The following is a 17,264-nucleotide window of genomic DNA, read 5'->3' on the forward strand; positions in this document are numbered from 1 at the left end:
CCCTTTAACCACTCTAACATCAATTTAAATGCAATCGATAATTACATGAAACACTTATCATCAAAACAGTGTCCTGCTTTTTAAAATCACCTCACTGTGATGCTCAATTTGAAGAAAGAAATTCAACAGCAGTTTGAAACTGAGTGTAAAACATGGTCATTGTGGATGTTGTTGTAAAGCCTAACACAACGGAATGGACAGCTCTTTCTAAGGTGATTAATTAAAAACACCCATACGCATATTACAGTAAAAATTATGATAGTTCCTTATTCATTTTTTTCCCCCATTTTCGTGGTATCTCATCGCTGCAACTCCCGTACGGACTCGGGAGAGGCGAAGGTCAAGAGCCGTGTGTCCTCCGAAACACAACCCGACAACTGCTTCTTGACACAATGCCCACTTAACCCGGAAGTCAGCCGCACCAATGTGTCGGAGGAAACACCGTGCACCTGGCGACCGTGTCAGCGTGCCCTGCGCCCAGCCTGCCACAGGAGTCACTAGTCTGCAATGGCACAAGGACATCCCTGCCAGCCAAACCCTCCACTAACCCGGACGATGCTGGGCCAATTGTGCGTCTGCAACAGAGCCTGGACTCGAACACAGCATCTCTAGTGGCACAGCTAGCACTGTGATGCAGTGCCTTAGACTACTGCGCCACTCGGGAGGCCCTGATTGTTCCTTATACTCGAGGCCTTATACTCATAGCCTACCACATATTACATATTAAGCCAGTAAAACATAAAACAAAACTGATTTAAGATGTCTTTTGTGCATAATTGGTCTAGCATCTACTCAACTTAAATAATTAGAGTAGGCCTAATAGTACTTGAGTGTGGACTGTATTATTATGCTACGCTCCAAAATGTCTATCCATGAGTCTGGGATAGAACGTATAGCCCTAGACAATGCTGTTAGTTCATTGATTGTGCAGGGTGGCTTACAGTTAGCCTACAATTATTGCGAATTTGTATTTGATTTTGAATAGTTTAGTAATAGGGATAATTCATTGGGTGACACATATCCTTTAGCTATTCAAAATATCTCACTAACATGCGTTTCCATCTCCTCTCTCTCCTTTATTCCTTTCTCGAGCGTGCAGAGGGGGTGTCAACAGTTTAGTGATATTTTTCATTGCGAAAACATGTTACTATCGATGTTCCCGATCAGATTTCACTTGGTTTCCAAAATTAACCACTGGGTAGCTCCAGGAACAAGGTTGGAGAGTCCATGGCATATGGAGTTAGGGAGGAATATCACCTGTCCCGCAGTGAGAGCATGCTCCTCAAACAGTGGTTGATGCATGGAGTGAAATAAGTGTTTATTTCTCAGCTGCTCATATTAAGCACAGCTCCGCCATAACACCAAAGTAGCCTACCAGGCATAATTGGAAAAATGAACCAGCGGGAAAGCACGTGGCCTCGAGTTTGTTATTCTAAATCAAAACAAACTTGACATATTAGTAAAACTGAGAATAATCTGAATAGTTGGATGGGTGAAAATATGATGAGATTACAGCTTTGCAGCCTGAGGCAAGGAACAGAGCGCAAGCTTTTTTGCAACTTTTTCAAATCCTTAATAGCCTATAGTCGCATCATTTAGCACATATATATTTTGATTTCTAAGACATTCTAAGGTTTGTATCATACACAACTAAAGTTGCCAAATAACTCTAAATGTGGTGTATAGGGCCTGTTTCAAATGATAACTTTTACGCTCAACATAGCCATTCAGCAAAATGCATTTTTCTTCACATCATAATGTTTCTTTAGACCTAAGTGGTATCCCAGGAGGTCTAACCCCGGGGGATGGTAATAGAGGGGAGGTACGTGAGGCGACATTGGCTCCCTCTGCTGGGAATACGGGAGCTGGGCACCCCGACACGGACAGCTCTAAGTGGAGGTAATTAGAGGAAAGTGCCAACCAGCTGTGGAGGCCAAATAAAATGAGCATGGTGGCACACCGTGAGAGAGAACGACACCAAGCCACAGTAGAGAAGAAGGACCGAGCCAAACCTAAGTGATTTTCTTTGTTATGTTTATTTTCTGTCTTAGTAAAGGTGTTTTTGCGGACTAAATTCTCCCTGTCTCTGTGTCAATCTCTGCACGCTCAACCCAACACCCCACGGTTTACCACACCTGACTAAAATAAATAATGGATTTATTGTGATAGTGTATATTAAATTGATTTATTACGCTTTTTTAAATGTAGATGTTCCAAAGGCACACATCAGCGGCTTGTATGCAGCTTGTATGCATGGAGGCCTGGATTGTCGGTCAATTATCGTAAGACCGCCAGTCTTTTGCATGACAATAAAAGGCTGACGAAATTTCATGACCGCCACAGCCCTAGTTATGGCTTTTCAACCTCCCCATTTCGTGGATTCAGAGCTATCTACTCAAGAGGGTTTTCTTTAATGGAAGCTTATCTAATGTCAACATGTAAAGTGTGGTGTATCGCGGGGCAGCTCTCTAGGCCCTCTACTCTTTTCTGTTTTTACCAATGACCTGCCACTGGCATTAAACAAAGACTGTGTGTCCATGTATGCTGATGCTTCAACCCCATACGCATCAGCAACCATAGCTAATGAAGTCACTTGAAACCGTTAACAAAGAGTTGCAGTCAGTTTTGGAATGGTTGGCCAGAAATAAACTGGTCCTAAAAATCTCTAAAACTAAGAGCATTGTAATTGGATTAAATCATTCCGAATCTGGTACTGAATGGTGTGGCTGTTGAAAAAGTTGAAAAAACTAAATTACTTAGTGTTACCTTATATTGTAAATTGTCATGGTCAAAAAACAAATATATTCAATGGTTGTAAAGAGGGGGAGAGGTATGTCTGTGATAAAGAGATGTTCTACTTCCACAAAGCAACTCCTGCAGGCTCTAATTTTATGTTGATTATTGTCCAGTCATATGGTCAAGTGATGCAAAGAAGGACCTAGTTAAGCTGCAGCTGGCCCAGAACAGAGCTGTACATGTTGCTCTTTATTGTAATCAAAGGGCTAATATCAATACTATGCATGCCAGTCTCTCTTGGCTAAGAGTTGAGGAAAGACTAAGTGCATCACTTCTTGTTTTTATAAGACACATTATTTTGGGGGGGGAAATTCCTAATTGTTTGCATAGTCAACTTACACACAGCACTGTCTTTTTCTTTATGTGTCGGACCCCAGTAAGACTAGCTGTCACCATTGGGGTTGGCTAATAGGGATCCTAATCAAAAAAATAAAAAATTGAAGGGTTGTAGAGGTTATGGTATTGTCTCACCAGGTTGCACATTCAACGAGAGAATAACTGTTTCATGCCATTTTTTTCACTTGAGAAATACTGCACCAAATATCTTAGTTAGATGTAAAATTGTGCGACTAAGATCTCCTTGGCAAAAATGTCCAAATGAATGTCATATTTCTTGAGTTATCTTAGATTTATAAGACTATTTTGAGAAATTGTATACTGGCTACCACATCTCAAAATGGACACGGTGCTATTGTATATTCAATTTATAAGAACTTGTTAACATACAAATTACATTATTTTCATCTTATCATGGGTCGCATGTGAGGTGTATATATAATATATGCTTAGCTATAGGATAAATATTAATCCACTATACTACACAATGTTCATAGTCATTGAACACTGGTCACTAATAATGTTTACGTACTGTTTTACCCACTTTATATGTACAATTGAAGTCGGACGTTTACATACACTTAGGTTGGAGTCATTAAAGCTAATTTTTCAACCACTCCACACATTTCTTGTTAACAAACTATAGTTTTGGCAAGTCGGTTACATTGTGCATGACATGACACAAGTAATTTTTCCAACAATTGTTTACAGACAGATTATTTCACTTATATTTCACTGTATCACAAATCCAGTGGGTCAGAAGTTCACATACACTAAGTTGACTGTGCCTTTAAACAGCTTGGAAAATGGCTTTAGAAGCTTCTGATAGGCTAATTGACATAATTTCAGTCAATTGGAGGTGTACCTGTGGATGTATTTCAAGGCCTACCTTCAAACTCAGTGCCTCTTTGCTTGACATCATGGGAAAATCAAAAGAAATCAGCCAAGACCTCAGAAAAGCAATTTCCAAATGCCTGACGGTACCAAGTTCATCTTCAACTGTATATACTGTATTCTAGTCATGGCTCATCCTATATAACTACTGCGGTACACACAATTATTTATTTATATATATTACTGCACTGTTGGAGCTCGATATACAAGCATGTTGCTACACCTGCGATAACATCTGCAAATCTGTGTACGCGACCAATAAACTGTCATTGATTGATTGAGAAGACTCATATATAGACTCTTATTTGCCTATACATCATAGGTTGAATGAATACTGTCACAACCTGATCTGGTCACCTGTCCTTCTGATTGTCTCCACCCCCTCGAGGTGTTGCTTATTATCCCCGGTGTATATATCCCTGTGTTTCCTGTCTCTCTGTGCCAGTTTATCTTGTTTGCCAAGTCAACCAACGTTTTTCCTTGCTCCTATTTTTCCGAGTCTGTTTGTTTATTGTCCTCCTGGTTTCGACCCGTGCCTGTCCTGACTCCGAACCTGCCTGCCTGACCACTCTGCCTGTTCTGACTACCAGCCTGCCTATCTATCCCCTTGTACTGTTTTTGGACTCGGATCTGGTTTCTGACCCCTGCCTGGCCTGACCTCAAGACTGCCTATCGTCTGGTACTGTTTGGACTCTGACCTGGTTTAATAAATATCGGAGCTCTACCGTCTGCCTCCTGTGTCCGCATTTGGGTCTCGCCCCGTGCCCTTATAACATACGATCATTAAAAAGCTATAAACAGGGTGGTGAAATGCACTCTGGTAGTTTTTATATTGTACAAGATAGTTGACTTAAAAACGTAGTATGTGTACAAGAGAGCGTGTATGTGTGTTTGTCACAGCATGTGTGCATGCATCATGCGTGTGTGCGTGGATGTGTGACAGAGACGTGACGATTTGTGGGGCATGACACAAAAGCATGCTTAAGCTTTTCTGTTCTGGATCTTGCTGAAGAAAGTAAATATGGTCCAATGGTGCTTCCATGCCATGTTTCTTAAAGCGACCAAAAACCTAGCCTTTTACTCTCTCACTTTAATCTAAATATGGGATACACTATGTCCTACTGACACATTTGGCTAACTAACCAAATGTAGTAAAGAAGGATTCCTTCCGATTCTAGCCTGTAGGGAAAAAGAGGTAGGTGGGAATATATGTGTTTGAGACGTGGCCCTGCCCTGACTGTATGGCAGCATCACCCAAACTCTTGACGATGTGCTGATTATTTGAATTGGCTATGTAGTGCTAGGGCAAAAACTAAAATGTGCACCCCTTGGAGTCCTCAGGAACGAGTTTGGGAAATGCTGCTGTATGGTATACGATATGGCGAAAGAGGCTCCCAGAAATTGGGTTATGGTGTGACAGGGTCATCAATTAAAGGAACAGGTGATGCTACTAATGTGATACACGCCCCAGTCCCATGGGTAAGCAAGGAGATATGGATGCTAAGATTAACTCAAAGACCAAGTGGCAGAGTGTGGAGAGAGGTTTCTGCATCTAAAGAAAGGGTACTATGTCTGTGACATATTCCCTACAACATTTCTCATTTCATACACGCATGGGCACTTACACAGATGCACCCCAAAAAAACCTCCTCTCCACCCCCCCACACACACTCCAAGGACTTCTCCCGCTGTATACTCACAGTAACACCCTTGTTTCCAGTAGTACCCAGGGAAACAGTCGTCACACTTGGGCCCCGTAGTGCCATCTTTACACTGGCAGAAGCCTGTCCCATTACACCGGTCATGGACAGAACCCATCTGGTTACAGTTACACTCTGTTGAGAGAGGAGGGAGGGGGAGACGAGAACGAGAGAAAGAGAGAGAGATTCCAAGACATGTTAGAAAATATATTTATTTCATTTGGTGTGTGCTTGCATGAGTGCATAAGACACGCACACACACACACTCTCCCTGTGTGCTCTCTCTCCTTTTCTCTCTGCTCTGTATTGATTCGGTGCCAGTCTCAGTGTGCCAGTAGCCTGGCAGGTGAGCTAATGGGGCCTCATTTGTGCTGACTCTAAGGCCTGGTCCCTGCCCCCCCTCCTACCCCCCTCTAGCCTCCCACCGCTCACTTGCAGATGGACTACATCAACACCACAGTCAACTCCAGAGGAATAATAGTCTTATCTCAGTGAGTCAGTGTTTTTTTTACTGTCTTTATCTGTTTTGTCGTTCTTTTTTCCACGCAGCATTGGTTGGAGATGGAATTGCTGATCTTTCTAAACTGTATTGTTGATCAATGATGCCTTGGTGAATCAACATTACATACTTTGTTTGTGTAACACACAATGCCTCATGACTATTCTGCAGTAAATGCACACACACACACACACACACACACACACACACACACACACACACACACACACACACACACACACACACACACACACACACACACACACACACACACACACACACACACACACACACACACACACACACACACACACACACACACACACACACACACACACACACACACACACACACACACACACACACACACACACACACACACACACACACACACACTGTGACTGACCGATGCAGACACCCTCATCATCCAGTTCAGCTGAGTTATTTCTGAAGTAGCCCAGTCTGCAGTGCTGGCAGTTCTGTCCTCTTGTATTGTGCTTGCAGCTGACACACGTTACGATGTTCAGGTAGTCTATGTAGCTGCAGCGGTTAGAGTGGCCGTAGCACTCACAGTCTGAGAGGAGAGAGAAGAGTTCAAGAATAAGTTGAGAATGGTTATGGGATGGTTAGAGTACAGTAGTGACATTGGAGGGGAGAGAGAAGAGTTAGTGTTATTAACAGTGGGACATAGGACAGTGTTTCCCAACTCCACTCCTCGAGTACCCCCAACAGTTTTAATAAACAGTTAGAGTAGGTTTAGGATATTAACAATTTAGGAACGCTTCAAATATCTTAACGTCAGGCCTTCTGAGTCAATGAATCGATAATGAGTGCTTTCATCGTTGTAGAAAGAGAGAGAGATCCTTCCTGTGATTATCTTTGCTGAGGTTTGTACCTAATTAAGGTTTTATTAAGCTTCAGAAGTCAGCTGCAGTGTGTGTGCGCTGCAAGGCATCGCTGTCCTCTAAGGAGGCGTTTACCAGGCATGTTTATGCAAATACATATTTAAATGCACACTAAAAAGTTGGCGTTTAGCTGTTTAATCAGCCATCACATTATTAATTTATTATTGTTTGGTTGATGACACTGAAATATTTAGGGGCTGTTTTGAGAGGGGAGAACTGCGAACTGAGAAGTCAAATAAAACGCACACACACTTGCACAGACTCACATAAAATGCTTCTCTCAGTGATAAAAGATGGGTTAGGTGAGAAACGTTACTCAGTAGCTCAATATAAATGCCCAATTACACCACAGATGGGAGAGAGGGAGAATGGGGCATTGTTCCACAAATGCAGGAAAAGTCAAGATGGGACTTCATGGAAGGCTGTAATTTTTTTTATTGTAACAAGGGAGAGGCTCTTATTTTGAAGGTTCCATATGCCTATATTAATTGGCATTCAAAATAGGGATGAACAATATTTCTGTCACATATTAGGAGAAGTGTTAAACAGGGAGCTTTGTTTGAATGGTGATAAATAGTGATTAGCAATGACTAGATTAGTGACCGTGAATACAAGATAGTGACAGAGACATGTAGATGCTTACCTTGTGAGCATGATGAGGAGGGATGATGGAGTCAGACAGAAGAAACAATGAAAAGGTGGACAACAAAGACACGCAGAGAAAAGGAATCTTTTCACGGTTTTTGCCACTGATCTGGTCATTCAGACAGTGAAAATGTCCATATATAACGTTCTATATATAACGTTCATATATCTACTCCTCTAAATATCTACTCTACTAACTCTTCACTGATGTCCACTCACTAAACAAGATTCCATGCCGGATGATGCTTCAGTCTCCTGTACGCATCCCTAGTCACTCCACTGCTAGCTACTATTGTTCTGTGTCTTACCTTTGAAATCATCGTATATGATCCCATACAACTGTCTGGCCTGGGGCTCTCCTCCTGAGATCAAGAGCTTGAGAATCCCTTCAGGAGATGAAGGAATCATTGTTTTAGAAGGGTTTCCTGGATCCAACTTGAATCTGCAACCCAGCACAATATGCAAACAGCCCATGCTAGAGCGCAACAATGTAGCCTATGGGCTACCTATTGCAGCTGCATATTATTGAGAAGTTGTTCCATAGAGATATAATTATAGAGAGGCTGATGTTATAGAGCCCCAATGTCCTGGGAATGGAACAGTTTGTCGCCAATCTTGCTTGGGTACAGTTCAAAACCAGCTAGTTTTATCTCTATGGGTTGGTCATCATCTAGTTATAGTAAGGATATGGCTTGGGAGTAGGGTGACCACATTTAAAATAACCAAATGCAGGACAACAGAATTATGTTGTGGGACAGTGTAGCCTACATGAATACAAAATGTTGGCAGCATTCTTCACGTTTTACCGGCGAAACGTCAAAACTGCATCTGCATGACAATAATTTGATCTCAGTTTCATGGGAACATGCATTTAGCTCTTCTTCAATTACTTTTTCGTGAGCAAATTAGAGAAGATGGTGTTAACAAACTATATAACCTTCCTGTATTTAGTTTCAATCCAAGAAAATTCTGCCTAGTGCTACCTTGTCCCAGACCTTCTGCTTTCAAACCCCCCTCTCTCTCTCTCTCTCTCTCTCTCTCTCTCTCTCTCTCTCTCTCTCTCTCTCTCTACCGCACCTGCTGTCTCAACCAATGAACGCTTGAAAGGCATGAAAGGCAACTGATATTTACTCCTGAGGTGCTGACCTGTTGCACCCTCTACAACCACTGTGATTATTATTTGACCCTGCTGGTGTAACAGTATAACTTTAAACCGTCCCCTCGCCCCGACACGGGCGCGAACCAGGGACCCTCTGCACACATCAACAACAGTCACCCACGAAGCGTCGTTACCCATCGCTCCACAAAAGCCGCGGCCCTTGCAGAGCAAGGGGCAACACTACTTCTAGGTTTCAGAGCAAGTGACGTAACTGATTGAAACGCTACTAGCGCGTACCCGCTAACTAGCTAGCCATTTCACATCCGTTACACTGGTCATCTATGAACGTTTAACGTTTGAACATCTTGAAGAACAATCTGGCCTTAATGGCCATGTACTCTTATAATCTCCACCCGGCACAGCCAGAAGAGGGCACCCCTCAGAGCCTGGTTCCCCTCTAGGTTTCTTCCTAGGTTCCTGCCTTTCTATGGAGTTTTTCCTAGCCACCGTGCTTCTACATCTGTATTGCTTGCTGTTTGGGGTTTTAGGCTGGGTTTCTGTATAAGCACTTTGTGACATCTGCTGATGTAAAAAGTGCTTTATAAATACATTTGATTTAGTGGCGGCGCTGTTGAGTTTTGAAAGCATGAGAATATTTTTGGGACTATTCAGAAATGACCACGGTGGTGTTTTTGGTGCAACAGTAACATTATAATATGCTATTATATCTGGTTATGTTATGTATAATACCAATGAATCATTATGTGATCGTCGAAGACATTGATTCAGCTTTGATCTAACTTTACTAAACAATCACAGGATCCGGCAGCACTACATCCCTACTGCACCAAATTAGCTAATTAGCCTACTCTTTTTCAGAAACGAGAGACCATGTGTGGCTGTTTTTATGAAAATCTGGGAATATTTGGCCAAGGAAACATTTATGGTTGGTCTCAGGGAATGTAAAACAGTTGGGAAGGGAGACTTTTATTACGGGATTGAGTGAAGTAGCAGCAAATATGTTGAATGAGCAATGAGCATGGAGAGCCTCATAAGTTTGACGAAGTCACCTTATATCTTTCAGTCTAATAAGGCTATTTACTTACTTTTGTAGCTCGCTGTCAGAAGCATGAATAAAGTAGTTAGGCAACTGTCCTATCTACGTTTAGCTGGAATGTAGCCTGATGCCTTGTCTTGACTATGTCAGATCTCAGCAACGATTGGAGAAGTGTTTAACATCACCAGTACCACATCCTTATGATACATATTTTTTCTTTAGTGCAACATGACTGCAAGAGACAGGTTGGAATGTCTGACTGAAATACGGGCCAAATCTAGTTGTTTTCTAAATTAGCGGTGTTTGAATTTGTTGATAAAATGCGTGATTGTTTGGTTGTGGAACTAAGGGCCAAAATGTGGGATTGCACCGGACAATCCGGGACATGTGGTCACCCTACTTGGGAGAGATGGAATCTACCGGATCCTAGCCTATAGGGTGTGTACACTACACACTAGGATAAGTTCTACCTTTCTTTTTTGCATACTCTCTCTCCTCTTCACTCTCTTCCTCCTCCCACTTCTTCTTCTCCTCTTCTCTCCCAGGGGGCTCTAAGGTCTCCTGACCCAAGCTTCCCCACTCAGGTGTTTCGAGAACTTCCTCTGGATCACCACAGAGGAAGAATGAGAGATTTGAGATCTATTTCTCTACAAGTTGATTAGTGCTGTCTGACTGCTCCCAGTTTCAAGCTCCGACTGATCAACAGCTTTACACTCACTAGTACTACACACTAAGCTCTATACATGTACAGCTCATCCACAGAAGATACCTTCAGTCTTTTTTCCTGTGTTCTCCTCCCTCCCCTCCTCTTTCTCAGAGGCTTTCCCGGTCTCCTGTGTGCCACCCGTCCCCTCCACTTCAGGCATTGGAGGGGCTGTGAGCACCAAAGGATCACATCATTCATTGATTTGTTATTTTGTTTGTTCATTAGTTTGTTCATCCCTCCGTCTGTTCATTCATTCATTCATAATACTAGTGTACCTAATTGATCCAGTCTATTTCAAAGGAGCACAATGAGTTATAAAACTACTAACTAATGCAGTCTTACAAATCCTACACCATGACAGATACCTTCTGCCTCAATCTCCTTCTCCTTCTTTACCACTTCCTCCTTCTTTCCTTCTCCCTCAGAGGGGCTCTCACTCTCTCCAGGGCCCTCTGCCTCAGGTTGGGGGGGAACTGTGAGAGTCAGAAAGGGTCCGAAAAATCGAAGTCAGAATTTGTTCACTTCGCCTCATCCCCTATGAACTACAAACTACAGGTCACTGGAAAAAACGTTACATTTTACACAGCTAGCAAGCTATAACCTTTATTTCTCTCCTTCTCTGTTGTCGTCTCTTTCTTTTCCTTTTTCTCCTCCATCCGCTCATCTTTGCCAGAGGGCTTTTCTATTTTCCCAGAGTCCACTGCTTCAGGCTTTTGGGTGACTGCGAAGCGAGCACCAGTGAAACATGAGCACTCTCAGAAAATAGTAAAAAAGTAATGTCCGTAACTCTGGTACCGCAAAACTTCAATTAATAGCCCAGGCGTTTATTTGCTTAAATCACTGAACACAACAGGGAGATTTCTAAGGGTTTGTACTCCCGAAGTTGTTTACTGTTTTTGTGCTTGCCTGTTAGCTAGCAGTTCTCTGCTGTTAGCAGCTAATGGCTAGCAGTTTCTTGCTGGGGAGTCATTACAAAATTATTTAATGTAACAAATAAAACGAAATGAATCATGTTTATTTGAAACAGGCATTTATTTGCTGAAATGTGTGCTGTTGCCCAGGTATTAAAAGACACAGGCGGCTATTTGAGACTCAGCGTTTAATTGAATTTTTTTGTATTAGGATTTAATCAGAGGCACAAAACAGACAATGTATCGATTTGAGTTGGATCTTCGTCAGGTCATACCACTGTAAACGCACATACATACATAATCTCAGAGGCATGTAGGCTACATCTGATCAATTTAATAAATAAATATAAATATTACACAGTATACAGTGAGGGAAAAAAGTATTTGATCCCCTGCTGATTTTGTACGTTTGCCCACTGACAAAGAAATGATCAGTCTATAATTTTAATGGTAGGTTTATTTGAACAGTGAGAGACAGAATAACAACAAAAATATCCAGAAAAACGCATGTCAAAAATGTTATAAATTGATTTGCATTTTAATGAGGGAAATAAGTATTTGACCCCCTCTCAATCAGAAAGATTTCTGGCCCCCAGGTGTCTTTCATACAGGTAACGAGCTGAGATTAGGAGCACACTCTTAAAGGGAGTGCTCCTAATCTCAGTTTCTTACCTGTATAAAAGACACCTGTCCACAGAAGCAATCAATCAATCAGATTCCAAACTCTCCACCATGGCCAAGACCAAAGAGCTCTCCAAGGATGTCAGGGACAAGATTGTAGATCTACACAAGGCTGGAATGGGCTACAAGACCATTGCCAAGCAGTTTGGTGATTAGGTGACAACAGTTGGTGCGATTATTCGCAAATGGAAGAAACACAAAAGAACTGTCAAACTCCCTCGGCCTGGGGCTCCATGTAAAATCTCACCTCGTGGAGTTGCAATGATCATGAGAATGGTGAGGAATCAGCCCAGAACTACACAGGAGGATCTTGTCAATGATCTCAAGGCAGCTGGGACCATAGTCACCAAGAAAACAATTGGTAACACACTACGCCGTGAAGGACTGAAATCCTGCAGCGCCCGCAAGGTCCCCCTGCTCAAGAAAGCACATATACATGCCCGTCTGAAGTTTGCCAATGAACATCTGAATGATTCAGAGGACAACTGGGTGAACGTGTTGTGGTCAGATGAGACCAAAATGGAGTTCTTTGGCATCAACTCAACTTGCCGTGTTTGGAGGAGGAGGAATGCTGCCTATGACCCCAAGAAACCATCCCCACCGTCAAACATGGAGGTGGAAACATTATGCTTTGGGGGTGTTTTTCTGCTAAGGGGACAGGACAACTTCACCGCATCAAAGGGACGATGGACGGGGCCATGTACCGTCAAATCTTGGGTGAAAACCTCCTTCCCTCAGCCAGGGTATTGAAAATGGGTCGTGGATGGGTATTCCAGCATGACAATGACCCAAAACACACGGCCAAGGCAACAAAGGAGTGGCTCAAGAAAAAGCACATCAAGGTCCTGGAGTGGCCTAGCCAGTCTCCAGACCTTAATCCCATAGAAAATCTGTGGAGGGAGCTGAAGGTTCGAGTTGCCAAACGTCAGCCTCGAAACCTTAATGACTTGAAGAAGATCTGCAAAGAGGAGTGGGACAAAATCCCTCCTGAGATGTGTGCAAACCTGGTGGCCAACTACAAGAAACATCTGACCTCTGTGATTGCCAACAAGGGTTTTGCCACTTAGTACTAAGTCATGTTTTGCAGAGGGGTCAAATACTTATTTCCCTCATTAAAATGCAAATCAATTTATAACATTTTTGACATGCGTTTTTCTGGATTTTTTTGTTGATATTCTGTCTCTCACTGTTCAAATAAACCTACCATTAAAATTACAGACTGATCATTTCATTGTCAGTGGGCAAACGAACAAAATCAGCAGGGGATCAAATACTTTTTTCCCTCACTGTACATACAGTGCATTCGGAAAGTATTCAGAACCCTTCATGTTTTCCACATTTTGTTACGTTACAGCCTTAATTAAATTACATATTTGACTCATCAATCTACAAACAATACTCCATAATGACAATGTGAAAACAGGTTTTCAGAAATGTTTGCAAATGAATTAAAAAATAAAAAAACAAAATACATTATTTACATAAGTATTCAGACCCTTTGTTATGAGACTCGAAATTGAGCTCAGGTGCATCCTGTTTCCGTTGATCATCCTTGAGATGTTTCTACAACTTGATTGGAGTCCACCTGTGGTAAATTATATTGATTGGACATTGGAAAGGCACACACCTGTCTATATAAGGTCCCACAGTTGACAGTGCATGTCAGAGCAAAAATCAAGCCACGAGGTCGAAGGAATTGTCCGTAGAGCTTCAAGACAGGATAGTGTCGAGGAACAATCCTTCGCAGCATTGAAGGTCCCCAAGAACACAGTGCCCTCCATCATTGTTAAATGGAAGAAGTTTGGAACCACCAAGACTCTTCCTAGAGCTGGCCACCCGGTCAAACTGAGAGATCGGGTAGAAGGGCCTTGGTCAGGGAGGTGACCAAGAACCCGATGGTCACTCTGACAGAGCTCCAGAGCTCCTCTGTCAAGATGGGAGAACCTTCCAGAAGGATAACCACTCTGCAGCACTCCACCAATCAGGCCTTTATGGTAGAGTGGAAGCCACTCTTCAGTAAAAGGCACATGACAGCCAGCTTGGAGTTTGGCAAAAGACACCTAAAGAACTCTCAGACCTGAAAATAGCTGTGCAGCGATGCTCCCCATCCAACCTGAGAGAGCATGAGAGGATCGGCAGAGAAGAATGGGAGACACTCCCCAAATACAGATGTGCCAAGCTGTATTCTACCCAAGAAGACTCGAGGCTGTAGTCACCACTGAAGGTGCTTCAACAAAGTACTGAGTAAAGGGTCTGAATACTTATGTAAATCTGATATTTCAAATTTTTGTTTTTTATAAATTTGCTAAAATGTATAAAAACCTGTTTTTGCTCCGTCATTATGGGGTATTGTGTGTAGATTGATGAGGGGGAAAAAACGATTTAATCAATTTTAGAATAAGGCTGTAACGTCTGAATACATTCCGAATACACTGTATATGGAAAAACATCCATGCATTTTGATTTGTTTATCCTTATGGGTGTGCAATAGTTTAAAAACAGGTGAGACAAATGTGTCAATCATTTTGTATATTATATAAGGAACATGGGAAAATGCAGCCAGCCTCTGAGGAGCAGAACATATCTAGTTACACGTTTAGACCTCATGGAGAGGTGGATATTCCTCAACATTATTGTTGAGGAAATGTATCCAAAAGGACTCTCGTCTCAGGAGGAAATTGTCAATATTGCGTGACATTTTCACATGTTCAATTCCCAGGTATTGAAGAGAGGACAATTTGTGCTTTGCCTGGGAAAAGTGCAAAGCAAGGGACATTTGATATCATTATTCCTTATGCAACTCCTGTGTTCTGTGATTTTTAAGCGTTCTGAACCCCTTTCCCACATACCCCAATCCGCATGGACACTTGATCAAATAAAGGAGGTTTGTGGTGTTGCAGGATATTGTGCCTTTAATTTGTGTCTCTTTGCAAGTCTCTGGGTGAATAAAAACCTGCCATTTGTGAATCAAGTTGTCCTGAGTGCAATACTCACATAAGCCTACATAATTCCCATTGGGAATATCACTAAGAAAGTGGCTTGCTGGGGTGTTCACACAGGGCAGGTGTGCGTAGAGAGCGCGCTGGACCGTACGCCATTACACACGGTTCCTCCTACTCCGCCCTTGACATCGATTTCAACTCCAGCCTTCCCAGCCAGGGTGAGAGGCATTTTTTAGGCCTTGGCAGGGGAAATACAGGCCCAACATCATACCCTCACCACGGAAAAAGATGCGGTGGGGGAAGCGCAAACACTTACTATGGAGAACGCAGGTAGGCCCACATGACACAGAGCCAGAAAAGTTGAATGTGATAAATCTATCCAGCAAGTCCCTATCTGAACCTTGTATCTGCTCTCAGCAAAGGCGTATCATTTGTACTAACAACACATTGTAATGACTTTAACGTTTACAGTATGTCGATTTTCAACCGTTTTTCAGAACTCTAAGACTGATGAAATTATTTGCTACAAATGATACTGTGTCTATTGGAAATTCCCATAATGTTGACACAAATTACATGGAAAATGAGAATGCATCCTAAATAAACTTACCCTCAATGCAACGAATATGTAGCAAGTCTGCTATTTTCAGCGGTAAATCCACCTTTATGCCTCAGAGAAAGAATGCGTCACTGGAAACATATTCAAGACCAAGTAAAAAAATGTGAATACAAGGTGTTGAGTAACTTGCCCAAAGACAGAAGCTTTGAGCGACTTGAACAAATATTTTACTGTCATTGTGAAGCCTTCCGATAAAGGTAGTGCAATATTGGTACAGAACCTGGTGGACTACCTGGTGGACTATGAGACAGAGATGAATTGACAATTGTCTGACAATGTTTTGTATCAGAAAATCCCTTTGGACCTTACTTCCCAGTTAAATACCTCTATTCATGACAAGCTCAAGCTACTGTATATCTTGGCAGAGAAGAAATCCGTAAGAATGAGTACAACGCCCTATTATTGCCGGAATTGGAAGCCTGACAAAAAAAGATCCACTTTTGTTGACTCATTTCTCAAGCCATGTGTCTCCTCCTTACCCTCCTTCACTGGGGACTTTGGTGACATGATTAATGTACTCAAGAAGATTCCCCAGATCAATGAAAACACACTACTGGCCTGTTTTGACTTTGAAAACCTATACATGTCTATACCCCACCAAGGTAGACTAGAGGCCCTGAGCTTCTTTTTGGAACAATGCCCTATAGACTCTCAGCCTAGCTCCTCGCGTATCAGAGACTTAGCAGAGCTGGGACTCACAAATAACTGTTTTATGTTTGTTTTTTTCCTACAAACAAAAGGAACCACTATGGGGAGTATGATGGCACCCAATTATGCCAATCATTATATGGGACTCTTAGAACATGAACACATTCACAACCCTGAGCAAAATAACTTTCTATCCGAGATCAAACTATATCAACGTTATATACAGTTGCAGTTGGAAGTTTACATATACCTTAGCCAAATACATTTAAACTCAGTTTTTCACAATTCCTTACATTTAATCCTAGTAAACATTCCCTGTCTTAGGTCAGTTAGGATCAACACTTTCTTTTAAGAATGTGACATTTCCGAATAATAGTAGAGAGAATGATATATTTCAGCTTTCATCACATTCCCAGTTGGTCAGAAGTTTACATACACTCAATTAGTATTTGGTAGCATTGCCTTTAAATTGTTTAACTTGGGTCAAACGTTTCGGGTAGCCTTCCACAAGCTTCCCTCAATAAGTTGGGTACATTTTGGCCCATTACTCCTGACAGAGCTGGTGTAACTGAGTCAGGTTTGTAGGCCTCCTTGCTCGCACACGCTTTTCAGTTCTGCCCACAACTTTTCTAGGCTGAGGTCAGGGCTTTGTGATGGCCACTTCATACCTTGACTTGTTGTCCTTAAGCCATTTTGCTACAACTTTGGAAGTATGCTTGGAGTCATTGCCCATTTGGAAGACCCATTTGTGACCAAGGTTTAACTACCTGACTGATGTTGCTTCAATATATCCACATATTTGTTCTCCTCATAATGCCATCTATTT

The 17,264-nt window shown here is 42.1% G+C and overlaps 1 protein-coding gene across 1 annotated transcript in view; it reads right to left on the reverse strand.

Annotated features, from left to right (window-relative positions):
- LOC139551698 (netrin-G2-like) overlaps window positions 1-17,264 on the reverse strand; it is a 147,476-nt gene that overhangs the window by 9,454 nt on the left and 120,758 nt on the right. Inside the window, exons 6-7 of the mRNA XM_071362964.1 lie at window positions 6,632-6,799; window positions 5,727-5,861 (exon numbers count right to left, since the gene is read on the reverse strand). Coding sequence (XP_071219065.1) covers window positions 5,727-5,861; window positions 6,632-6,799 — 303 coding nt within the window. The remainder of the gene's footprint in view (window positions 1-5,726; window positions 5,862-6,631; window positions 6,800-17,264) is intronic.

This window comes from Salvelinus alpinus, chromosome 24, assembly GCF_045679555.1.
Source record: "Salvelinus alpinus chromosome 24, SLU_Salpinus.1, whole genome shotgun sequence".
In the NCBI taxonomy this organism is placed as follows: Eukaryota; Metazoa; Chordata; class Actinopteri; order Salmoniformes; family Salmonidae; genus Salvelinus; species Salvelinus alpinus.